General features: G+C 38.4%; 2 protein-coding genes across 14 annotated transcripts in view; both read right to left on the bottom strand.

Annotated features, from left to right (window-relative positions):
- LOC131439486 (collagen alpha-1(XVIII) chain) overlaps positions 1-26,342 on the bottom strand; it is an 805,709-nt gene that overhangs the window by 565,006 nt on the left and 214,361 nt on the right. The window lies entirely within an intron of this gene.
- Positions 1,348-2,057, bottom strand: LOC131439488 (calaxin-like). Its single transcript, XM_058610564.1, has one exon. It carries the CDS (start codon positions 2,002-2,004, stop codon positions 1,348-1,350), a length of 657 nt encoding a protein of 218 aa, XP_058466547.1. The 5' UTR covers positions 2,005-2,057.

Raw genomic sequence — 26,342 nt, 5'->3', positions numbered from 1 at the left:
GATTGACTCGCTCTTGTGTCAGTTAAGAGGTTTCCTCTCACAGAAATACATGCGGCACTCGAATGTTTGGTTGGTTGAGTGGTTGTTTTATTTTTATTAGTTATCTCTCTACCTCCCGTTCGTGGCACGTGATGCTCGAATCTAATGTGCCAAACTGGTTTTCTATGTTGAGGCCCGATTTGAAGGAAGGAACGGGGAAAAAAATAGATACTTGCGCATCTCAAAATCCACGTGGAGAGGAATGCTTATAAACAAATGCATTGTTGCGTGCAAGCTGTTTAGGAAATTTATGGACGTTGCTTTTGTGCGGATTTTGAAGACGCGCTGGAAGCAAATTGGAAACGGCAGGATTTGATGCGCTCGATGATTTATGGGCGGTTGGTTTCCGGCACGGGAGATATTAATTCAACAGGTAGCCCGGTGATAAAGAGTCGAAGATTAACAGCACTGCGATGATCGATGGTTCGTCAGTTCGTTCTTCGATAATGACGATGATTACGGCTCAGCATGAAGTTCCCAGGCCTGTCCGGAGGGTCTGGAGTTTTATTTCGGGCGTAATATACAAAATATCGCTACATAACAATTCGATTTGATAATTATGTCGGTAATTGCTTGGATTATCGTTTCATCAAAGTTGCGCTCTGGCTCGGAACTTAATCCCATGCCGACGTCGGAATTCACACAGAAGATTTACTGCCACAATCTGACAGGTCGTCATAACTAACAAATCTACATGAAATTTTCCTTTGAACTCCTTCTCCTCAGCTTCCCAGTCGGCTGCTGTTTCAACCCGGGTTGCTACGATTAGCAAACTGTGCGTGTGTGTGCGTGTGCGTGAATGTGTGACATATTGCTGACCGCCTTCTGCCCGAACCACCAGAGGTCCGTGGGTGGTAAACCACCGGTTGTTAGGAGGAAATGAAGAATCGCTTAGCCGCAGTAGATTAATTTTTCGTCTCTCCACTGCGTGAAGCCGTTTCAAAACGCACAACCGAGCACGGAGAGTTTCTGGGGCGAAACTTTCGCTGTTGACACTACTTGTTTTCTAATTTTGAAACGATTTGTTTTTCCCGCTGCCGTCTGGGTTGCGATGTTGGTTCGTTGTTTGTGTGTATGTGTACAGTTTTTTTCGCTTTGTGAAGAGGACTCGAGCGATAATTGCTTCTTCATTGCCGAAGAATGCTGAAGTGTTTTTGTGTATTTTCTTTAGGCAGCTCAACTGTTGTTTCTGAGAAAAGGGCACTAATTGTTCGGTTGTCGATCTGTCATCTGAGTGTTTAGTGTGACAAAAGTACACTGGTTTATGAGTTTTTAATTTGTTTTCAAAGAATTTTAATCTTAAATGTGTTAAAATTTCGGCACCCGTTCCAGGAATGTGCGTGAAAATGCGTACACATGGGCACGATCTGGCAGTGCTTGGCCAAAACATTCCATCAGTTCCGGCTCCTTGTACACCGCTTCTCGAAAGTCCTGCCGAGAGATGGCCCCGTCCTTGTCCATGTCCATCTTACGTAGGATGATCTCAGCTAAATCCTTGATCGCTTCATCCGCGTCTTCCTCCTGGGGCTTAATGAAACAACCTTTCAGCAGTACCAGCATGTGTTCTCTCCGAATCAAGCCTTCGCCTCCGATGTCATAAACTCGGAAACAGTGATCGATTTTCTCATCGAATGTTCCCCTCAGGAATAGCGATAACATAAGTGCCCAGGTTTCCATTGTCACGTACGCCGTGACACCTTTGTTCAGTGCGTTGTAAATCCGTGCCACGGTGAGACTATTGGAGATTCCGAAGGCCATATCAAACACCATATCCAGCTGGTGTCTGCCGACGAGCAGTCCCGGGTTGGTTTCGTCGTCACGAACTAGTTTGTAATAGATCAGCAAACAAGATTCCAACTCTCGGCTCGTGAAGTGGGTTCGCTTCACTAGGCGCCGTACCAGACGGTTAACCTTGGTCAGAAATCGTGCCTCCTCACTGGAATCTAGCGTTGAATCGAGTGACATTTTGAAATGTTATGTAAAATTCGAAAACTGTTGCCGAAAAACCGAGTGTCAAAATTTAGCGCACAGCTTGCTGTGTCTGCTTCAAAACATAAGACAGGAAATTTTTTCCGGATTTTGATGATTTTATGAACTGAGGCTGCATCGGCATTTTCACACGTCATATACTTCGGAAACCATGCAGACATTCCGCAGCCAGCTGATTCATCATAACCTTTTTTCCCCTGCCTTCCTGACCCGGTTCGGATCACACTACGAACAGGCCGCTAGCAACAGCCGCCGCCGCCGCCGATGCCATCATGCGGAGTGCGGAGCATGCATAAATTTTAATAATTTTATTATCTCCCAGCCCATAACTCACCCGGGCCAACCAGTCGCGCGCGATGAATGGCAGACAGCGCCTGTTTTTGTTGCCCTGCCGAATCCGCGCGCCCCCCTCGGCTAAGAGCATCAAACGCAATTCTTTCTCGGGTGGTGTAGAGTCCTACACGATGCAAAGGAGCGGTGACTGCATGTTGGCTGGTTTCGGGCTACAGCAGCAATCAGAACAGCGTTCGTTGGTTCGTTCGTTCGCTTTCGCTAGTGGCCCCTAATAAAAATAAATAATTTATATATGCTTGGCTCACGATGACGCTATTTTCGAGTCCCAGCCCCCCCGAGTGAGTGCAGACGCGAGCAAACAGAGTGTACGGGAAGTTAATGATGTTGTCGTCGGGAATTGCCTGGCTTGCTGCGGGCTAGAATCAGTACCTTGGGCTTTGCCGAAGGAGGAGGCCATGGAATTTTTCGGGAGCTCATACCGGTACATACCAGCAAGCGCCTCGACGGTTGCAACAGAGCTGTGTCATTTTGTAGGTACAAAGTGGCACTCACGTAAGGATCTTGTGAATTATTCTCGTATGACCTGAATTTAGGTTTGTTCGTTGAGCCGTGGTAAATTTTCGTTTCCTTCCATTTCACATGAATTTTCGCCTGGATTTGAAACGAAAAGTGCGGGTTTTCATTCGTTCGTTTTTTTTTCGTCGTAAATACGACTTACTCTACTATGGGGCATCTTTTAAAAATTTACCCTCTGAGAGAATTAGTTTTTGATCGTGAATATGTCTTGTTGTATCTAACGTATCAACGTAATTATTGCTACATGCCTTCGGAAATATGATCAGCATTCTATGAAAACATTTCACGTTTTATGACATAACCACAAATATTTCAATATTAAAGTTTTTTAAAATGTATGGCATCTGCGAGTAAAATCTCATGTTTGCCTTTCTGTAACCGCGACGACGGTTTTGAAGTTGACGCAGTTGACTGAGCAGGAACTAAAGCAAGGGCATCGTTTCGGTTGGTTCAGGTTCAGAGCTCAGTTCCAGTATCAGGTAGTCAGTTTCTAAATGTAATTTCAGGTTCAGAACTCAATTCACGATACAGAATGAACCTTGAATTAAGGTGAAATGTGGTTTCAACAATTGCCCACAAAACTTTGACCGCTTGAGTTGAACGAATCGTCGCACAAAGCAGAACAGGCAAAACCGACACATAGAAACCAGAAATTTTTTCAGTGATTGAGCGCAGTGAGCTAACCACACGTTTTGTTGACTTGTAAAAGAGACTCTGATTAATTGGTAATGGATTTGTGAGAATTACACAATTTGAATATATCCTAATTCAATCTTTATTGTTATTGATTAGTATTACTCTAGAACAGGGATTCCCAAAGTGGTTGACATAGACCTCTTGGGGTTGATATCCTTTTAGCGCGGGTCGACTTAAACAAAAACTGACTATGGGGGTCGACGAGGTCTAAAAATCGACTCCCTGTTGTTTGATATCAGTTGTTATTTGAAATATTTACGCTTAGAAAATTGTGTTTATTTGACCATCCGTACAAACTGATAAGTATTTAACATCAATATTAAAAAAACAAGAAATTGAATTTTAAAAGGAATTTGTTGATGGGGGTCTGAGGCCTAAGTTAATTTTAGTAAAGGGGTCCATGACCCAAAATAGTTTGGGATCCCCTGCTCTAGAATAATGAACCATGAGTATTTATAATTGGCTAACAGGAGGTTATATGTATATGTTTTGACTAACATGCTAACAAAGTATTGTACGATTGAAAACCAGAAAATATTCAAGTATTTTCGGTATTTTCACCAGTACCAAACAGTAATTCACCGGCTGAGAGAGAGAGATAGAGAGAGAGCGGTTGAATTTCATTATCGATTAAAAAACTGTTGAAATAAGAAATTATTGGAAATTATTTTGACGAAAATGTAATTTCTGCCAACACGTCTCGGATCGGAACTTCAGGTGGTCTACCTCGGGCCCTTAGGGAGTCCTTTAATAAAGACCTGGCGACACGATACTCCGTACACGTCCATACGACATGCTCGATGTCCTGATAACCGTCGCCACAGGTGCAGAGCCCGTTCTCCACGATCCCGATACGCCGGAGATGTGCGTTGAATGTATGGTGATTTGACATGAGCCGTGACATAACACGAATGAAAACACGACTCACGTTCATCCCCTTGAATCAAGGTTTCGTCGATACCTTAGGGATAATGGAATGCAGCCATCGTCCCAGTTCGTCATTGCTCCATGAAGTTTGCCAACTTTCGAGAGTTTTCTGACGAGAGATACTGAAAAATTCATTGAAGCAGATTGGTCTTTCATAAATATCACCTTCCAATGCGCCCACTTTAGCCAATGAGTCTGCCTTTTCATTTCCCGGAATGGAACAATGCGAAGGGACCCAGACTAATGATATTAAATAAGATAAATAAAGTTCAGATAAAGTTTTCCCCAGGAAATATGGGGGATACTTTCCTGGCTTCACTGCGCGGAGAGCTTCTATTGAACTTAGACTGTCCGTGACAATGAAGTAATGGTCTTTGGGCAATGTTTCAATGATCTCAAGGGTGTACTGAATAGCAGCTAATTCGGCGACGTAGACTGAAGCCGGATCACTGAGTTTGTACGAAGCGGTGATGTTCTGATTGAAGATTTCGAAGCCTGTGGACCTGTTGATGTTTGATCCGTCAGTGTAAAACATCTTTTCACAGTTGACTGTTCTGAATTTATTATAAAAAAATATTTGGGGCCACTTGAGGGCGTACATGATCCGGGATTCCACGTATTTCAGAAGTATCCAAGAAATGAGCACGGTTGGATACAAACGAAGAAGGATTAATATTGTGACCCATGTAGTCAAAATACAAGGACATAAAACGGGTCTGAGAATTGAGCTCGGCAAACCTTTCGAAGTTTTCAATCACCATTGCATTGGATTCAAGATATCGCACCGGATTAGCAATCGATATGAGAGATCCCAGAATCGATTTTTCAACGGTAAGACGCCCGCGAGCACTTCGAGACTCATCGTATGAGTCGACTGCATGCAACCTAAGGCAATACGTAAACAACGATACTGAATTCTTTCCAGTTTAATGAAATGGGTGTTCGCGGCGGATCGGAAGCAGAAGCATCCATATTCCATTACGGACAATATCGTTGTTTGGTACAGCCTGATCAGATCTCCTGGGTGGGCACCCCACCAAGTTCCGGTTATTGTGCGAAGAAAATTAATTCTCTGCTGGCATTTTCGTTTCAGATACCTAATGTGACATCCCCAGGTGTCTTTGGAGTCGAAGCAGACCCCGAGATATTTGAATGTGAAGACCTGAGCTATGTTTCCACCCCTTAGTTGAAGCTGTAGTTGTGCTGGTTCTCGCTTCCTTGAAAATACAACCAACTCAGTTTTCTCCGTAGAGAACTCGATACCAAGTTGAAGAGCCCATGTCGACAAGTTGTCTAGGGTATCTTGTAATGGTCCTTGGAGATCGGCAACTTTGGGTCCTATAATGGAAACAACGCTGTCGCCGGCAAATTGTCTTAGGGTGCAAGATGTGTTGATACATTCATCAATGTTGTTTACGTAAAAGTTGTATAAAAGGGGGCTTAAACATGAGCCCTGAGGAAGACCCATGTAACTGAATCGTATTGTCGACAAATCACCATGCGGCGTTCAAAACCGGCAAAAGACCATGCTGGTGCAGCTTCTTAGATAGGATATTTATAGAAACTGAATCAAAAGCCCCCTTGATATCTAGAAATACTGATGCCATTTGTTCTTTACGAGCAAATGCCATTTGAATTTCTGTTGAGAGCAACGCAAGACAATCGTTCGTTCCTTTACCCCTGCGGAAACCAAATTGTGTATCTGAAAGCAAGCCATTAGTTTCGACCCAATTGTCTAGACAGAACAGAATCATTTTTTCGAACAACTTCCGGATACAGGAAAGCATAGCAATCGGCCGATACGAATTGTGATCGGAGGCTGGTTTCCCAGGTTTTTGAATGGCGATAACTCTCACTTGTCTCCAGTCGTGTGGAACAATATTACCCTCTAGGAACTTGTTGAATAAATTCAGCAAGCGCCTTTTGACAGAGTCAGGAAGATTTTTCAACAAGTTGAATTTAATTCTGTCTAGCCCCGGGGCTTTATTGTTACACGACAAGAGCGCAAGTGAGAACTCTGGTCGAATTCCACAATGGGAAGCTGTGTGTCCTAGTTATTGACAACTAGTGCAATTCACTACCCGTGGTACGAAAAGTCGTACAGGCAGACGAACCCTGTCCAGGAGAACGAATTTCGGCAAAGCCGAGCCGGAGAAGGTCACCCGATACGAGTCCGAGTGGGGATAAGACTTTGTCCCATCCGCGGTGATCGATACTGAATGCAAACGTTTGCAGTCTAGTTTCTTGACATTCTTAAGCAAGGGATCATTAAAACATCCGACCCCATGTTTGAGAATGTCCTCGCATGTCAGACTTGGGTCCGTGATCACTCCGTCTATCTCGACTTCGCGAGCTGGTATGTAAACGCGGTAGTACCGGGTAAAGTGATCGTTTCGAGCGATCTCATTAGCATGTTTCAGACTGGTCAACGAGACCCTGAGCTTATCGGGACGAATTTTTGAAATAAATTTCAAGGTTGTATATTTTAACGCCAAGTCTTTAGAGATTTTCAAAATTTTAAACGGTTTATTCTGCTCTTTGGTCCGGAAATAAACCACATAAAGGCCGGCCAAGGGTGAAGGCTCTTCGGGATACTGTTTAACCCGGTGAGTTTTACTATTTGGAGCAGATTTAGAATCTGTCATTATCAGTAGACAACTAAACAAACCGATTCCGGCTATCCTGGTTTCCGGTATCTGGTTCCGGAAGTTCCGGAAATAGTGGTCATATATACCAAAATGGATCTCACTCACTTTTCTCAGCGATGGTTTGACCGATTTCCACAAACTTAGATTTAAATCAAAGGACGGAAGTGCATATAATAGTGAACCCACTTCGTTTTCTTAAGCATGACCTACGCAATCAAAGCACTATTTTATTCTGTATGTTATACACAAACAATTTCTTGGTTTCATTCAAAAACCGAAGAGAAAAATTTTGTATAGAATACCACAATATTATATACATGAGAAAGGCATCATTACACCACTAGGTGGATTAAAATAGGTTTTTTTTCTGTTACATATACTAAAAAATCTTCAACTGGTTTTGTTAAGATTTCTAGATTGCATCTATCAGTAGTTATCCATTGTTCAAAATAGATCTTATTTACAAGTTCCTCTAACAAGCTTTCCTCAAAAATTGAAAGAACTTTTCTTTGTTTTTACCGATGAATTACACAGCAATTTTTCCAAAGGCGCTTTACAATCAATTTGAAAGGAATATTTTTTGAGGCTGTGAAACATTAAGTCAACATTTTCATGAATTGTACAAACACATACATTATGACAACCTGGAGTATTGAAAAGTTTACAATGGTTTCGTCTTAACGCTGCAAATGCACTGAATGAAATTTGTTGTTTATTGACCTCTTCGAATCGTTGTAAATTTTCTCGAAGACTTGAAAGCAAAAGCCGTTTTTGAATTGATTCCCGCCCACTATTAGTTATGATTGAAACGTAATCTCGTTGTTCTGACATAGTTCTACTTATAATACTATTACTGATTGAAGAACTGCAGTACTTCACTTTTTTTATCGGGATCCAATGGACGGCCACATTTTTTGTTAGGAACAGTCAATACTCCTTGCTCTTTAACCCTTACACGACCATAAGATTTGCAGGAAGAAATATGTCAGTACAAGACAATGTTTTACATTCAGTAAAAAAACATCGATTTAATAGTAATTGAAGAATCTGTAACGATTGTTATAGAAGGAAAACATTGGTTAAGGGGTTAACAAATTTTTCTACCAGTAAGATCGTGTATTTATTCACATTAAATTCTTCCATCGTCAGTGGAACAGGCCACAAGTTGGATGAAATTGAAAGTATCCGTATTTTATTATTTGTTGAGCAATCTGGTTCGGTAAATTTCGTCTTCAATTTATCAATGATTTCGTCGAATGCTTTACTGTCTGAAATTGTTCAGATTCATTTTTTGGTGGATGATCAAATAATTATTTCTTGATGACTTCAACGATTTTGAAATACTTTTCTAGACGGTAGATGTCAGACCTGAGCTCTCTTACTGCTATAGGAGATATGTTAATTCCAGGAATATTTTTATTAAATACTTCAATATTTTGAATCCCTAATTCATCCGCTAGATCACCGTGTTTGGAAGGATGCTGAGACGAGTGAAGCCGCTGATGGTATTTCTTCTACGTCATATTGCGATGTAGCCAAGTCGCAAATATGCATTGCTCATCGCTTGAAAGCCAAATGTTCAATCACACTATCTGTTGCTTTACGACGCTTAGACGAACAAGGTAATACTAAACACAAATAATAATACCCATTGGACCCATATAACAGTTCGGTTGGAAAGTTCGTATCGTTTAATAGAAACACACATTTTTTTGCCAAAATTCGTTTTTATTATTCAACATAATTTCCATCAGAGCAGAGGCGATACAGCGATTATAGCGATCTTCCAACTTTTCGATACCATTTTGTAGTACGATTTGTCCTTTGCCTCAAAATAGGCCTCAGTTTCAGCGATTACCTCTTCATTGCTTCTAAATTTTTTACCAGCGAGCATTCTCTTGAGGTCTGAGAACAGGAAAAAGTCACTGGGGGCCAAATCTGAAGAATACGGTGGATGAGGGAGCAATTCAACAGCTCCAAACACTGCTCAGAATCATCAATTCGTTGTTGTTTTTGATCGATTGTGAGCTCACGCGGCACCCATTTTGCACAAAGCTTTCTCATATCCAAACATTCGTGAATAATATGTCCAACACGTTCCTTTGATATCTTTAGGGTGTCAGCTATCTCGATCAACTTCACTTTACGGTCATTGAAAATCATTTTGTGGATTTTTTTCACGTTTTCATCGGTAACAGCCTCTTTTGGACGTCCACTGCGTTCATCGTCTTCGGTGCTCATATGACCAGTACGAAATTTTGCAAACCACTTACGAATTGTTGCTTCGCCCGGTGCAGAGTCTGGATAACACTCATCAAGCCATTTTTTGGTATCGGCGGCACTTTTTTTCATTGAAAAGTAGTGTTTCATCAACACACGAAATTCCTTTTTTTCCATTTTTTTCCCAATAACAAAAGTAGCTTCACTCAAAATGCAATATCTCACAAACTAATAATCAGACAGCTGTCAAATTTATACACGTATCTTTTGAAGGTTGGTACTAACTGAAAATGGTATGGATTTAATTCTAGTGGCGCCCTCTCATAGAAACGATACGAACTTTTCAGCCAATCCGTTATTCGGAGCACCAATGGTTGGTTCACAGAATGATTAGCCTGTTTTACTGTTTCGCCATGATAGCTTAGAAAAGTTGAAAAAGAAAATATCTGGCAACGCTAGGACATCAAAGTATGCTAGTAATTATCATGAAAACAATGCGTCGCTATCGAAGAGCGAATAAATATATTTCTGTGTCACACTATAGAAACGTTTCTATCCCGTTTTTGTGAATTCTTAGTCGTCTGTAAACAGACAAATAAAAAAAAATAATAATAATAATAATAAACAGTAACTATGGTGAACTAGTTCTTACCATTCAGCGTTGATAGTTCTATAGAAACTTCGTTAAAGTACATTGTCACTCTGACCGTATGTGGCCATTCATAAGGAAGCACAAAGATCCACTTTGCACTGGCTCGATTTAGAATTCTGCCACTACGCTTGAATCGTGTTGGTGTGGCACCAAGCCAACGGAGTCAGTTTTGTACCAAAAAGATATGAACTAGCAGATTTCACCAGAGCCTCGCCTAATTGAAAAATTTCGGGCAATTGTGGAGATGGAACTACACTAACATCCAATAATAGAATAACAATTGTTTTTAGAAAATTTTGGTGTTATCAACAAAAAACACTGGGAAAAAAGGCCAATGAATTTGTATTAGAAGGAATCAGGTCAGATATTAGTCTCACGAAAGGTATCACGAAACTTGGCACAACATTGTATTCGGTCTTAATTCTCGCGTGAAGCTTTACAATCTGGTTTAGCTCCATAACGAGTCCGGTTTTTTGGATTTTGGGTTGGTCACTTCTGCAAGACTTGGTACGAAAACTGATGCATATTTTTCCAAATCATAAATTGGGAATTGTAGCTGAAGGTTGAATCTAAACCACGGTAGAAATAACTTAGGTAAAAACCTAGATGTAATGGATGTTTTTTTTTCTATTTCCAAAAAGTGTCCGGTTTAGCCCCGGTCTCCTCTATATTTTGAAAACTTTTCTCTTTGATAATCAAGTCAATTATGAAATGTCTAATTTCCAACGAACAACTTCACAACCAAAAATTAATGAAGTAACTATATGCATATTTCCATACGTATTGAAATTGATAAACATGTTCTGAAACAAACCCCCCAGCAAACCCACCATCTACACCCTGGAAAATGTTTCTGGGTACGCGCCTGGGAGGAATGAATAGGAAGATGCAGGCATTCAGGCTGGAAGATGAAATTGAATTAAATCTCATTAAACATAAATTATTAAACTAATTATTTTCTTGAAAATTTCAAGAAAGTTCGATCATCGATCTCATTTTTTTGAATAGGCGTGGGTTATTTAAATCGAATATATTATTTATTCGATGTATTTTCAAGCCCGTGTGCACCAGAAAAATTCACAAATGAGAACAAAATGTTGGAGAAAACTTTCGGATAACTGCACAGTTCGAAAAAATCTTGTGATTTTACATCTCAAAATGTAAAATGATATATGGTTCGAAGTCGAATGAAATAAACAACAAAAGATCGATATCAAACTGCGCGACTTGAACCGAGAAACATTAGATCACAAAGCAAGTCAATCAATCGACTGAGCCACAGAAGCGCATATCTGCTTGACTGGTACATGGTACAGAGTGCTCCATCTTTTATGTCGGTAGGTCAACGCTGAATATTTTTCACTTTTACCAATCGAGCGATTGCATCGGATATGTTTTGGAAACGTCAATTCAGTACAATTTTTGCCATGGATCGCTTCACACTGAATCAAAGTGCTGAAATAGTGACACTTTACATCGAAAACAGTCGTTTCATTGTGCATATCGAACATAATACCGCGACAAAAGGCACCATCTGACAATACTATTGATTCACCCCTCCAACGGACTTCTTTTTGTGGGGTTATCTGAAAAGAAAGGCTTACTCCAACAAGGTTCAACCTATTGACGAGATCAACGCAATCGCAATTCGTGCTGAAATCGACGCTATAACACCCGAGATGCTTGTCAAGGGCAGAAAAAAGGATTGCAATCTAAATATATAAAAATGGATGTAAATTTGTATGTTTGTAACGCGATAACTTCGGAACTTCTGAACGGATTGCCACCAAACTTGGCACAGATGCTTCTTGTATTTCAGAGATGGTTTAGGGAGTATATTTATATGGGAGGGAGCGTAGCAAGTGTCATAAACACCGGGGGGGGGGGGGGGGGTGTCATTGAAAAATTCTTATAACTTGACAAGAACGATACGTTTTGAAGACCGTAGAACCATTTTGCATACTTTTTTAAGATCATGAAAACATTTTGCATATATTAAGATTATATGGGGGGTGGATGTAGCAAGTGCCTTTAAAAAGGGGGGGTGTAATGTTTGTAATGGCATAACTCCGAAATCACTGAACGGATTGCTATCAAACTTGGCATATGTACTTCTTGCTCTTCAGAGATGGTCATAAGCGTATTTTATGGGGGGAGAGAGCGTAGCAAATGTCATAACCAAGGAGGGGTCATGGAAAAATCCACATAACTTGATGAAAACCGATATTTGTTGAAGATCTTAGAAACATTTTGCATACTGTAGATATAATTGAATGGGGGATGGATGCAGCAAATGCCTTTAAAAAGGGGAGTGTAATGTTTGTAATGGCATAACTTCAAAACTACTTAACGAATTGCTATCAAACCTGGTACATGTACATCTTGCTCTCTGAGATTATGTGAATATTTCCATGGGGGGAGGGAGCGTGGGAAGTGTCCTTAACATAGCAACTATGCAATGTTTGTAATGGCATAACTCCAGAACTATTGCACGAATTGCTATAAAATTTGGTACAGTTATTTCTTGCTCTTCAGAAATAGTCATTAAGGTATTTTTATAGGGGAGGAAGCATAGCAAGTATCATTAACAGGAGGCAACATTAACAAGAAAAAAATTCATGAAATTTGATAAGAATCGATATTTTTTTAAGATCATGCAAACATTTTCCATACCTTAGATATAAAAGTGAGTGTATGTAGCAAGTGCATAAAAAAGGGGGATGTAACGGCATCGCTCCGACACTACTGAACGGATTGCTATCACACTTGGCATAGTTGCTTTTTGCTCTTCAGAGACAGTTGTAAGGGTATTTTTATGGGGGAGAGAGCGTAGCAACTATCCTTAACAGGGGTCATGGAAAAATTTATTTAATTTGATGAGAATCGATACTTTTTGAAGACCATAAATACTTTTTGTGCAACTTAGGGTATTCGGACATTTTCAGGGAGGAAAGTGTGTAGGAAGTGTCCTTAACATGGGGGGAGAGGGTCAATGACGAAATTTGAAGAGAATCGACATTTAGACTAGAAGGAGGGGTTTTTGAAAATAAATTTTTATCTCCCATTTTTTATAAAACAAGAGAGTGGCAAGAATTTCAAGGTCATATTATTCTTTTAATAATTTCAAAAGATATGGTTCCATTTTGCCGGGAAATTCAAAGAACTAAGGGAAAATATTCTTTGTCTGTCTATGAACGTGAGTGTATTCAAGTTTCAGCATAGCTACGAAACAACTAAACGAATTGCCATCAAGTTTGGTACATGTACCAAAGGTGGGTATCGATATTTTTTGAAAAGCACAGATACTTTCTACACTACTCAGGGTAATCATGAAGGAGATCTGTAGTAAGTTCACTGACAAAAAGGAAGTTGAATAAAATTAGGTTATAAGGTTATAAGGATATTTAGAGGGTGAGAGAGTGGAGTAAGTGCCCCGAACATGGAAAGTGAAAGGGAAAATTTATCGGGTTTTACGAAAAATTGGTACTTCTTTACAAGTATAGTATATTTCTAGCAACTAAGTGAGGTTCAAAAAAATATTCACAAAAGCGAGGGGGAATAAGTATTCTCAACATTGATCTGAATTGACGAAATCATACGACCAATGTGCATTTTATTATGTAAATTGAAAAACCTTCCGACTCAAGGTAATGGAAATAAGTTTACAACAACATTTGTATTAACTGAATCGTTATTCCATGAGTTTTTCTCCTCGATGCACGTCCAAAAAGGTTAAAGCCTTGGTAAAATAAATTATATAAAAGTGTTACTCTATAATACGAATGTAGTTATGATGTTAAACAACCTTTCGTTATAAAATAATCATTATCAGATGGAAAATTTTGAACAATTCATGATGTCATAACATTTTTATAAAGAGGAGGGAGTAGCAAGTGATTATATCCATGGAAGCCAAAGGTATTGTAGATCGATTGTGGTATTTAATAGAGAGAAAGGTGTTTAAAATGTGTCTCACAAAAGGGTTCAAATATAAAACTGACTCAGTTTGTCGAGAATACCATGAAAATTATGATTATTGTGAGATCTGAGATGGGACACTGATCATTCGCAATCTGAACATGAACGGAGTATTGTTCAATCGAGTTGCCGTCTAAGTTATGTTTCACTACAAAAGTATTTCACTAAGCAGGACAACTTCGAGATTTTTTTTCAGCCTACCTTTCACGAAACATTTCCGAGCAACGCCGGGTAATTTAGCTAGTTTCTAATAAAGGTTGCCACTTAATTGATATTGTTTTCAAAAACTAGTCCAAAAAATTGTAAATAATCAAACTGAATAAAAATGCATCACTTCTAGAAATCGGTCTTTTTTTTCTCGATGTTTACATACCGACATAAAAGATGAAGCACCCTGCACATATAAATTCATACAGTCGCACTTGCTAACCGAGTGCAATTTACATTGGAGTCTGTAAAATTACGCCCGAATGGAATATTAAGCAAACAGCAATCCATCAGATCATACCTTACCCTTTCGAACATCGCTATCAAAAGCATATTTTGGTATTTAAGTGTGGAACCAACGCAACCTCAATGAGCTGATCGATGGAAAATAAATGGGATATAACTACATCATGTTCCGTGCACGGTCAGGAATTTTTTACAGCTGATACGCTAAGTGCAGTTCATCAAGATTTTCCCGACGTAGCCAGGCAACCATGTTACAACATCCAATGACGAGATCAAGCTTCTGGAAACTGAAACGACTCATCATTTTTGCGGCTTGCGATTGACCGGACGACGGAAACCGATGAGTAATTAAATGCTCGTCCCTTCATCCGAGGAGGAGGGGACGGTTTCATTCGCTTTGAATTCGGATTGACCAGAGGAAACAAAAAAAAAAAAACAAACGCAAAATTCTTTTGCAGCAGTGAAACGTTCTCTCGTCACATCACATGTTTGGAAAATCAACCGGAAAGGGGACGGCAGTGGCTTTATTTCTACTAACTGACTTAGCAGTTTATCGTGTGTTCCGTTACGGGGCGGGTTTCGGACAGGGCGGACGGAGTGACTGTACGGTTTTGGAGAGTTTAGAAGGAATCACTCATCTCTTTTTCACTATCTATCTCGTGTGTATCCATTAGTAGATGACTGTGCTCGGATTTCGACATGAAAGCTTCACTTGTTCATTAGTGGTATTATCAGTGGCAATTTTGGAAGCATGAAAATCGACCATTTTCGGGGAAAATCATTTCTTTGGCAGCACTTAATGATTCAGAGAAATCGATTCGCTAATAATTGGGGCTTTGAAAGGCTGAAGTACTGCTGGGATAGCAGACTTTATGACCGTTGCAATAATTCATCTAAGCAGGCGGCCAAGGTCGACTGTGGGCCGGCTCTGGAACCATAGCCTTACTGTCTTTTGTTGCTGCTAACCTAATTTAATTGGTCATATATTAATTGGTTTCACCGATTGCTAGGAGTTTTCATTTGACGACTAGCTGCACATTTTGAAGCGCAATAGTATTAGATTAGATTTAAATAAAACAAAATTAATTTCAACGAGTTACCATGATTATTTTTTTTTATTGTAATGCTCTACATAAACAACATTTTTTACGCGGATTTTCGAAGTTACGCGTTAAAAGAGATTTCAGTGTAGTCCCATTCCGCTTCTGAATACTGTATCTGGATTCTGGAACTGAATGTTTAACTGAATTCTGGAACAAAATCCTAAAGCTGAATTTTGGAAATGAATGCAGAACCTGGATTCTGATCAACTAGAATGCTGAACTTTCAGGTTTTGTTACAGGTTTAGAATTTAAAACAACGACTCTTGAACTGAATCCTGAATCTAATTTATGTTCTAGACTCGAATCCAGAATTCTGATTTTGGATTTCAGAATTCAACAAAATTCAGAATATGTGTTTTAGATCTGAACTTCGACCCTAGATTTTAGTACTGCCTTTGATCCAGAATTTTATTCCTAAATTCAGTTTCGTAGTTTAAATTCAAAATTTCAGTCTCATAATTCATTTCCAGAGCTCAGATCTTGTACGCTGGAATAAAATTTGGAACATGAATTCTGGAACTGAATTAAAAACTAGAACTATTAGAATATTCCTTAAGGGTTATGCGTAGTTTACTTCTACTGAGTATCTAAAACTTTAAAAAAAATATATAAATTCAGTGTTATTTAATTGTTTGGTATAATATGTTTGTCGCCGACAAGTAGTAGTTTAGTATAGATCTATCGTTAGAACACTATTGAAACGATGACAACAAACATTCATTGGGTTGCTATGGCCATACTGTGTGCGATGAAGTGAGCGACGAAGAAATTCCGTTCTCCGCAATGATCTTCCCGGAACATTGAAATTAATTTTTTCCAGTAGTATGGAGCAATCGATGTTATCATTTAGTAGGTTGAATACGAAGAGTTGTTAAAGGAGTACTCATCTGTTTTGAAAAGTAGGTAGGTTGATGAGAGCATAGAGATTCTCGTGACGAGGTAGTTGAGGATGATTTATCCAAGGTAGCCTTCGAAGTGCGAATCGGACGAAGCACTTCTGCACCCTTTCGATCCGATCGATGTGAACACTGTGATACGGAGCCCAAATTGTAACTCCATACTTCGGAATACTGCGTACTAGTGCGATGTAAACTATCTTGAGGCAAAACATGTAGTTGAAGTTTTGAGTGTTTCGTTTGATTAGTCCCAAAACTGCATATGCCTTCGCAGTAACGAATGAAAACTGTTCGATGAAACGAAGCTTGCCATCGAGAATGATGTCCAAGTCTTTAATAGACGAAACTCTCTCAGTATTGAGTATTCGAAAATAATTGGAGACTGTGCCCGTGAGAAAGTTATCACATTACATTTCTTAACGTCATGCCGTTTCTGTCACATCAATCCAGGATTCGGTCAATATCCATTTGTAGAGCACAGCAATCCACAAGGCTTGTAATGATGCGATAAAATTTGAGATTGTTAGCATACAGTACTTTAAATGACGACAATTCACTGTAAAGATCGTTCACGAATAACACGAGAAGAAGTGGTCCGGGATGGCTCCCTTGCGGTGAGCCCGAAGTAACGTGAAATGAATCTGAGAGTGCAGATCCGATTCGTACGAAGGCATTGCGATCCTTGAGATACGAAAGAATCCAATTGGTTAACCAATCAGCCTCAATTTTTCCACAGCAAAGTGATGAGGAAAACGGTCGAATGCTTTTGAAAAATCAAAATACATCGCATCGATTTGTTGTTGTTTTTTAAGTTTGGCAATCAATAAAGAAACGTAGCTCATTAAATTGGTGGTAGTATACCGCTTTTTGACAAACCCATGTTGGTCAGTGGTGCTTTTACATCTTATAAGATGTACATAAATGGAGCGTACATTTGATATTGTGTTTTAGTTTCCATGACATGAAATTCATTGAAATAAAAAAATGAATACTGATTGCGACTTAAACCGAGAATCATTGGATCACAAAATATGTCCGTTAATCGACTGAGCCACAGAAGCACACACCTGTTTGACTGGTATGTGGTACGGGCACTCCAAAAAAATTTGAAATTTACAGGTGACTTAATCCCTCATACGATGTAATTCATAAAGACTTAATTTGTCAAATGACAGAAGATTTTATTTGTAATGACTTAATACTAGATGAGCTTGAATTTCACTGGTTTCGACCGTAACTTGCGTTCTGCTAGCAGGTGCGACTGTGTGAATTTTAATGCACCTTTTACCAGCCAAGCAGATGCATGCTTCTGTGGTTCAGTCGATTAACACATGTACTTGCGATTCTCGGTTCAAGTCGTGGCGGTTGCTATTAGTATTTTTTTATTACAATGAATTTCATGTCATGGAGTCTTAGACACAATATTAAATGTTCTTTGACGTAAATTTGTGTGAACTGCGACGCTCCATTTATTTGCATCTAATAAGATGTAAAATCACAGGGTTTTTTTAAAGTGTGTATAATTCACGCGGCCGCACTTGCTAGCCGACAGGAAATTACATTTAGATTCAGTAAAATTCAGCTATTTCTAACATTAAGTCGTTAAAAATGGAGTTTTAGGTCGTTTGGCCAATAATGTGTAGGTATCTTGAACTTGGTTATGTCCGAACAAGTGGTAGATACACCAAAGCAAATGTTTTGATGCTTAGTACCTAATAAAGTCAATAAGTTTGCTTGAAAATTTCGTTCTGAGGATTATTATTCAAGCTGAAAAAATACATAAAGACTGTCCCAGAAAGTATGGACGCAACTAAAAACCGCTGCCATTTCACAATGGTTCAGAATCAGTCAATTTTTATGGCTGCGCCCCGTTGTTTACACTCTTTTTGTAACCACTTGTGCAGTTGTTTATTCGTTTTCATTAGTTTGTTTCGAAATGCGTGGACTTTCAGCAGAACGACGTCGAAAAATTGTGTACAAATGGTGCACAGAACGCGGACTGTCACTGAGAAAGATAGCAAAAATGGAAGGAGTAAGTGAAAAAGCCGTGCGAAATGCAATCAGGAATTCCGGTGAGGATAACACCTTTAAGGAAAAACCGAAAACGGGTCGAAAAAAAGGTCCTGCTAACCCTCAGTTGGATAAACGTATACTGAAGGCGTTCGAGCAAAAGAAGGAGGTTTCAGTTCGGGATGTGCCCAAAAAAGTGGGCACTTCGAAGTCAAATGTTCTTCGTGCTAAAGAACGTTGGAATTTTCGAACCTAAAAGAAGCAGAAACAACCAAAACGTAGTCCGAAACAAGAAGCATCGATCAGGCCGAAGGTTCGAAAGCTGTACAATACGATTCTTGCTGAAAATTTGAACTGCATAATCATGGACGACGAAACCTACGTGAGACTCGATTACAAATCCTTGCCGGGACCACAATATTATACGGTGCGAGAAGGGCAAGTGTTAAACCAGTCCGAGACATCGATTGAAGTCGAAAAATTTTATAATAAAGCTATGGTCTGGCAAGCAATTCGTAGCTGCGGTAAGATTTCGAAACCCTTCATCACCACTGCTTCAATGAACAGCGAAATATACATCAAGGAACGTTCACTAAAACGACTTCTACCCATGATTCGAAGCCACATGGATCCTGTTGTTTTCTGGTCAGATCTTGCTTCTTGCCACTACTCGAAATCAACGGTAGAATGGTATACTATCAAAAATGTCACTTTCGTTCCAAAAGACATGAATGCACCAAATTGCCCACAACTTCGACCAATTGAGGAATTTTGGGCATTAACGAAGGCACATCATAGGAAACATGTCTCGGCAGCCGAAACCATTCAACAGTTCGAAAAAGATTGGAAAAAAGTGTCAACACTTGTCGCCAAGAAGTCTGCACGGAATTTAATGAGGAACGTTCGCAAGAAGGTGCGCTAGCTAGTCTAATATTATCAGTATATCGAATAAAATATGAATATCTTACACTTGTGAAATATTTACTGCGAAATCAAAGTGAGTCCATACTTTCTGGGACAGTCTTTATACTTGGTTCATGTACTCGGAATCTTCTCTGGTAGTTCATAATGAACAATAAAGTCTTTGAAAGTGTCTTTCTATGGGGTCGAAACACGATTGCCCTATAAAACTGATGAAATCTGTTCCCCTATGAAGATGTGAAATTTAATTTCAATAAAATACAGGGTGTCCCACAAAAATTTTTGAATTAAAAAAATACAATAATAAAAACGGTTTGATAGATTTCACTGATTATACATTTATTTGAAAGGTTGATCCATGAATTTTTTATGACAAATTATTTCGTTCAAATAACCCCTTCGGCTGGTTTGGCAGTAGCCAATCTGATTCACCCAATTTTTGAGTACCTCTTTTAATTGTCCTTATTGGCCTTATGTCATCAATAGCAACTTGAATTTCGTGCTAGAGGTCTTCAATTGTTTCTGGATGGGTGGCGTAACATTCATATTTAACTGCTCCCCAAAGAAAATAATTCACCATTTCTACTGATTATTCGATTCTCAAAGATTGTTCACAGAACATCGATTGTTTCGTTGGGTGGCTGTGTGACACGCAGCGCCGTCCTGTGGAAACCAAAGATTTTTCATAAATAAATTTCATGAATCAAGCTTTCAAATAAATGTATAATTATTGAAATTTATCAAACTGATATTTTTTTTATTTATCAAACTGATTTCTTTTATTATTATTATTTTTATTTTTAAGTTCGAAATTTTTCATGAGACACCCTGCAGAACAATAATTGCACCCTGACGCAATATCTTAGCTGCCGGATTAGACGAAAATTGGAAACTGCCCTGCGTTCTTAGGATTATTATTTGTTATGTGTTGATGGATGCTAACATCCACTAAGCGATCTTATCTTAATCATACTAGACTATCGAAACAATTACAGTGTTGGGTAATGTCAGAGACATAACTGGATGACGTGAATATGAATAAAACTGTCTTACTTTTCGCACTTCGGAAATTATTTCTTAAGTTTGAGCGAATTCAATACCCATTTATTATGAAAAAGGTAAACAAACATAATAGAAATACATTTATGTCGAATCATACCAAAAACTGAGAGTAATAACATTTTTCATGATAATGTAAGTAAAATGATGTCGACGAACGATGTATGCCATGTAAAAAGTTCGTTGTTTTGTATTTTCAGGGGTACCTTTTGGGAGGTGTCAAAATATATTTGGTAAATTATTGTATCTGATATTGGCGAGAAAAACAATAATAAGATCATTTGGATTATAAATTAAATGACTTCTAAACAACATGCACAAATGAGACTCCCTCATATTAGTCAATTACTAATACTCCTGGTTTATGACCATCTATAGTAAGTATCTGCTCTACTAGCGAACGAAACGTGTCGCTCAATCACTGAAAATATTTCGTATTTCTATGTGTCGGTTTGGTACGGTACGCTTTGTGCGATGATTCGTTCAATTCTAGTGTTTAGAATGTTGCGCGCCATATTTTGGTACTGAATTTCACCTTAATGCTCGTTCATACTAAATATTTCAAAAAACTTCAACTTTGAGTTATTTTTTGATATCTCATACTATGAAAATATTATCATAAATTGTTGAACATATTTCCGATGATATGGAGAAAAAATTATGTTGCTGTCTTAAATACAGCAAGATATATTCACGATTAAGTTCTACCCATTATTGTACAAAGCAAATTTTGGAAAGGCACCTCATAGTAAAGTAAGTCGTATTCACGACAAAAAAAAAAAGCTACAGACTGTCCCAGAAGGTATGGACGCACTTTTATTTCGCTGTAAATAATTCACAAGTGTTAGATATTCAAATTTTATTCGATATACTGATAATATTAGACTACAACAACAGAATATTATTCTCAACATTTGCTACTTAGCCATTGTAGACTAGCGGGCGCACCTTCTTGCAAACGTTCCTCATTCAATTCCGTACAGACTTCTTGGCGACAAGTTTCGACACTTTTTTTTCCAATCTTTTTCGAACTGTTGAATGGTTTCGGCTGCCGAGACATGTTTCCTAAGATGTGCCTTCGTTAATGCCCAAAATCCCTCAATTGTCGAAGTTGTGGGCAATTTGGTGAATTCATGTCTTTTGGGATGAAAGTGACATTTTTGGTAGTATTCTACCGTTGATTTCGAGTAGTGGCAAGAAGCAAAATCTTGCCAGAAAACAACAGGATCCTTGTGGCTTCGAATCATGGGTAGAAGTCGTTTTTGTAAACATTCCTTGATGTATATTTCGCTGTTCATTGAAGCAGTGGTGATGAAGGGTTTCGAAATCTTACCGCAGCTACGAATTGCTTGCCAAACCATAGCTTTATTATCAAATTTTTCGACTTCAATCGATGTCTCGGACTGGTTTAACACTTGTCCTTCTCGCACCGTATAATATTGTGGTCCCGGCAAGGATTTGTAATCGAGTTTCACGTAGGTTTCGTCGTCCATGATTATGCAGTTCAAATTTCCAGCAAGAATCATATTGTACAGCTTTCGAACTCTCGGCCTGATCGATGCTTCTTGTTTCGGACTACGTTTCGGTTGTTTCTGCTTCTTATAGGTTCGAAGATTCAAACGTTCTTTAGCACAAAGAACATTTGACTTAGAAGTGCTCACTTTTTTGGCCACCTCCTTCTTTTGATCGAGCGCCTTCAGTATACGTTTATCCAACTGAGGGTTAGAAGGACCTTTTTTGAATAATTTTTACTGCGAGGTTTTCAATTCGGCTTGCCTTGCGGAGAGCATAATTTCCCTATTTTTTTTCTTCACAAGAGATAAACAGCCATTTCGGCATATACTGAGCAAGTTGGTGATTTGCTGCACAATTGTTTTAGATGTACTTAAAATTGTTCTATAGTGATTTTTTTGATAGTACTGTAAAACTTAACAGTGATATATTGCACAACCGATTTTAATATATTTAACTTATCTAACATAAAAAAAACAATTCAAGACTTTTTCATTATTAGGCCCGGAACTTCTCATTCCATGTAGTATTGTTAGTGAATTGTTAATAAATAATGCTGGTTGATATTTCTAAAATCGGCTGAAAGATGACGAAGATAATAATCAGTTTATTATGTCTTGTCTAGATGGCGCAACCTGTATATAGATATTCATGCAAATTCAGATACAATTCGAGCAACGATTAAAAGAAGTAATGTTACATTTAAGCTACCAAAAGATTCCAAACTTCCACTCGATGTTAGGATCGTGATGATTTCTCAACATGTATAATAACTTGATTGAAATATCTAAACTATTTTGACCTTCAACCAGAAACGAAGCATGTGTTACACAATGCCCGTAAAGTCAGTGTTTTCAGTAAAACACCGCTGCAGCTTATCATTTATGCAAATCTGGACGAACCATGCTATAATCCGTTCGAAAACGATCCAACGGAGTAGCATTCCGGGCGTAAAAGCAATGTAATAACACGATAACCCCAATTCCGACAAAGTGCGGCATCTCTGATAATCACACTGATTTCGATCGGCCAATCGCTTTATCACACCGACGATCATCGATTCACGGTGCGCTTTCACGCAATCTAATCCATAATATCAAAAGTCTTACCGACATTTTTTTATGTTCGCTTCACACTTCTTTTTTCACGGTACAACGGCTTTGGATTCGACTAATTCAGAATGTGAAAATTCGTCCAGTGTCCTACAAATCACTAATTACAAACGTGACGGATTATTTTAATTTTGGCTTACAATTTGCGCGGAACGTCGAAAGCCGGTTCGGGCAGATTATATCATCCGAACGGGATGCTTCCAACGCCAATATTATCCGCAGTTCAATCGAGTAGAATTACTGGGGACCAAAACAAAAAAATAACAACAGGAAATAAAATTCAACGCCGCCCGAATATTGCCATCGCAAAATGAAACTGTCTCGAAAAACACCGCATCTGATGCATATTAATTTTCCAGTGATTCATTATTTAAGTTGATACGAGCATTTTTTTTTGTTTTGGCTGTTTGTTTTTGCGATTTGATTCGTGACAGAGCGAAATATTCGGTCGATTTTTGGTGCAGTCCGTGGTTCATCATTGGCTTCGGAAGTCTGACGGCTGGTTGGATCCTGTTAGCGTTCTTCTTTGTTTTGTTTTTTTGCGATGACGATAGGGATGCTACGAAAATGAATTTTTATAGTGATTAAACAATGTCAGTACAAAAATAACAAAACCCCCTCATTCCGAACGAAGTAGGCATGCGAATTACTAAAATTTGTTTCGCATCACGATGCTCATAAATTGTCCCTTGCCCTTGTTGTTTTTCGATCACGTTATTGCATCATGGTTAAAAAAATAGTCTGAAAACCCTCTTTTAATAGGGAATAGGGTCGAACAGATAAAAAAAAACACTAATTTAGCGAATTTTATTAAGAGCTATGTTTTGCATAATAAAAAGCACCATTCGAACAATATTTTGTAATATTTTCGTGGACAAATAAGCCGGTTAAGAAGTATTTTTGAGGACGCTTCTAAGAAATAATGATTGGCGGTGTCGACTGTATCTCAGTGCAGACTTATCAGAAGTCAACAAACGAAAGCAGCTTAATTATAGTAGATGTTTTTTTTAACCCTAGAACATTTTATAGATTTGATTGATTTTTTTTAAATTTATGGTGGTTGTTTAAAATCACAATTACGACTTTTCAAGAAAAAAAACCGCCATTTTGTAGCTGAAAAATCTTCACAAAGTAATAAAAAACGAGAAGGAAAACTTTGGGGTCTGGTGGTTTACATGTAGAAAAAGTGTGCAAAATTTGATAATAATTGGTTAAGTTGTTTTCAAGTGGCGTTGGATACGGACTTTTAAAAAGTTTGTGTATTGGCTTTCAAACGCAAAATTCAAATCAATTCCGCGCCTTCTATGTTTCACTTTATGGACCAGGAAAACGATGATGTTAGCAAATTATCACATAGAGCAATATATAAATCGAGTAATAAATGCGGAAATAGTTACTAACATAGTAATTTTTCATTTAACAATCCTACGGAATGTGTAAAACTTCTGCATAAAAAGTAAACCTATAATTTCTTCAATACTAATCTATATTTAGATCTGGATGCTAAGAGAGGTTATGTTATCCATTTTCGTAATCGAAATTGAAGGTTTAAACGACTATTGGGTGGAATAAACGGCCAGACCAATTGTTTCAGAGTGGTGTCAACAAGTAAAGTTAATATTATCAATCTGTAGATCATCCTGAAAGCAAAAAACTTTGATTTATTCTCAAGCGGAATATTAAAACTATTGGTTTAAATTCTAATTGATAGAAATCAATGTTTTTTTCCAAAGTACAGCAGAATATTCTTTGATTACTCGAATTTCAGCTACAAATAAATAAAAGTTCACAGAAGAATAAACATTCCTATGTATTTTGACAGCTTCATTCGAAAACATCAGGATGCGGCCACCAAAGATATTTACCAACGCCATCTGGAAGACTCATGCACTATTCATTTTCATCGACCACTGCCGATCGCCAGCGGAAAGCTGGATTTTCGAGAGCCCGAGATGACATAGTCTAATGATACTATTCTAGTTTCAAGTTAGTCGTTAATTAAGATTAAAAAATACCCTTGGCATCATAGAGCTTAAGCAGTGTGCCTAAAATTATATTATATTATTGAATAACAAAAATCATCGTTTGTACAACAGCACCATCTACATGTCGAACTGTCGTTAGAAGACCAATAAAATCGAAGGAAACAATAGTTTGTTTTGAAGATCGCGTAGAGTCTAACAGTCTTGGAATTTTCTTTATATTTTGTTATAATAGATCATTTCAAGGATATTTCATCAAATTTTTAAGTCAATCGAAGCAGAACGGTTGGGGCAGTGCGCCCAGCTCTTGCCTATTCACAGTATTAGATACGAATAGATAAAGGCCCATAACTTCCAGAGTTTTGTTCCGATAGGCTTGACAATTTGACAAAATATTCTTGAGATGTATTACCTTAAGAAAATACATAGAAAAAAATGAATGATTTTTCAAAAGTGATAGATCCAACCAACCCCTTTAATCCGCACAAAGGTGTAATGACATTTGTTTACATTATAAAGCATCATTTAAAGAATATTTAGTTAAATTTCCGTATATTAATAATGAAAAATAAGGCGATAACAGAGCCATCGCCAAAACCCCTTTTGAGAATCACGTTGCGCGGTGAACACTAAAACTCGGCGTAGAATTGTCTGAAATCAAAAGTGTTCTTAAATTTATATAAAGTACAAGTTGTGTTCAAGGACTTTGAAAAATCGGTTTTCAGAAAAACGCAACACTAAAAATTGATTTTTTTATTGAACGAGATTAAAAACTTCAGCATAATGAAAGCCGGATGAAATTTAAGTTATTCCTTTATTCTTTCACGAATTGTCGAACTTTTGATCAAACGCTCTTCATCAAGCTCCGGACAAGTGTTGCATCGCATTTTTTGGACGCCTGAGTCCAGATTGTTTTGAACTCCTGCATGTTCCCAGCTGCCTTACCAGTCTTCTTGAAGACCTTCTTCACGATTGCCCAGTTACGTTCGATGGGTCGCAGCTGAGGGCAATTTGGTGGATTGATATTTTTCTCAACGAAATTCATACCCCTTTCCGCAAGCCAATTGAGAGTGGTTTTGGCACAGTAAGCCGACGCTAAATCCGGCCAAAACAGTGGAGGTGTACTATGCTTCTAATATAAAGGCAGCAATCTCTTCTGAAGACACTCAGATCGATAGATTTCTGCATTTATAGTTCCGGTAGTGTAAAAAATGGTTGACTTCAAACCACAGGAACATATTGCTTGCCATACCAGTACCTTTCGACCGACTTTCT

The sequence above is a fragment of the Malaya genurostris genome, chromosome 3 (genome assembly GCF_030247185.1).
Source record: "Malaya genurostris strain Urasoe2022 chromosome 3, Malgen_1.1, whole genome shotgun sequence".
NCBI classification, from domain to species: domain Eukaryota; kingdom Metazoa; phylum Arthropoda; class Insecta; order Diptera; family Culicidae; genus Malaya; species Malaya genurostris.
This window is presented reverse-complemented; position numbering and strand designations above follow the sequence as displayed.

Coding starts and splice junctions, on each gene's coding strand:
- LOC131439488 (XM_058610564.1), bottom strand. CDS start 2,004: ATGTCACTCGATTCAACGCTAGATTCCAGTGAGGAGGCACGATTTCTG.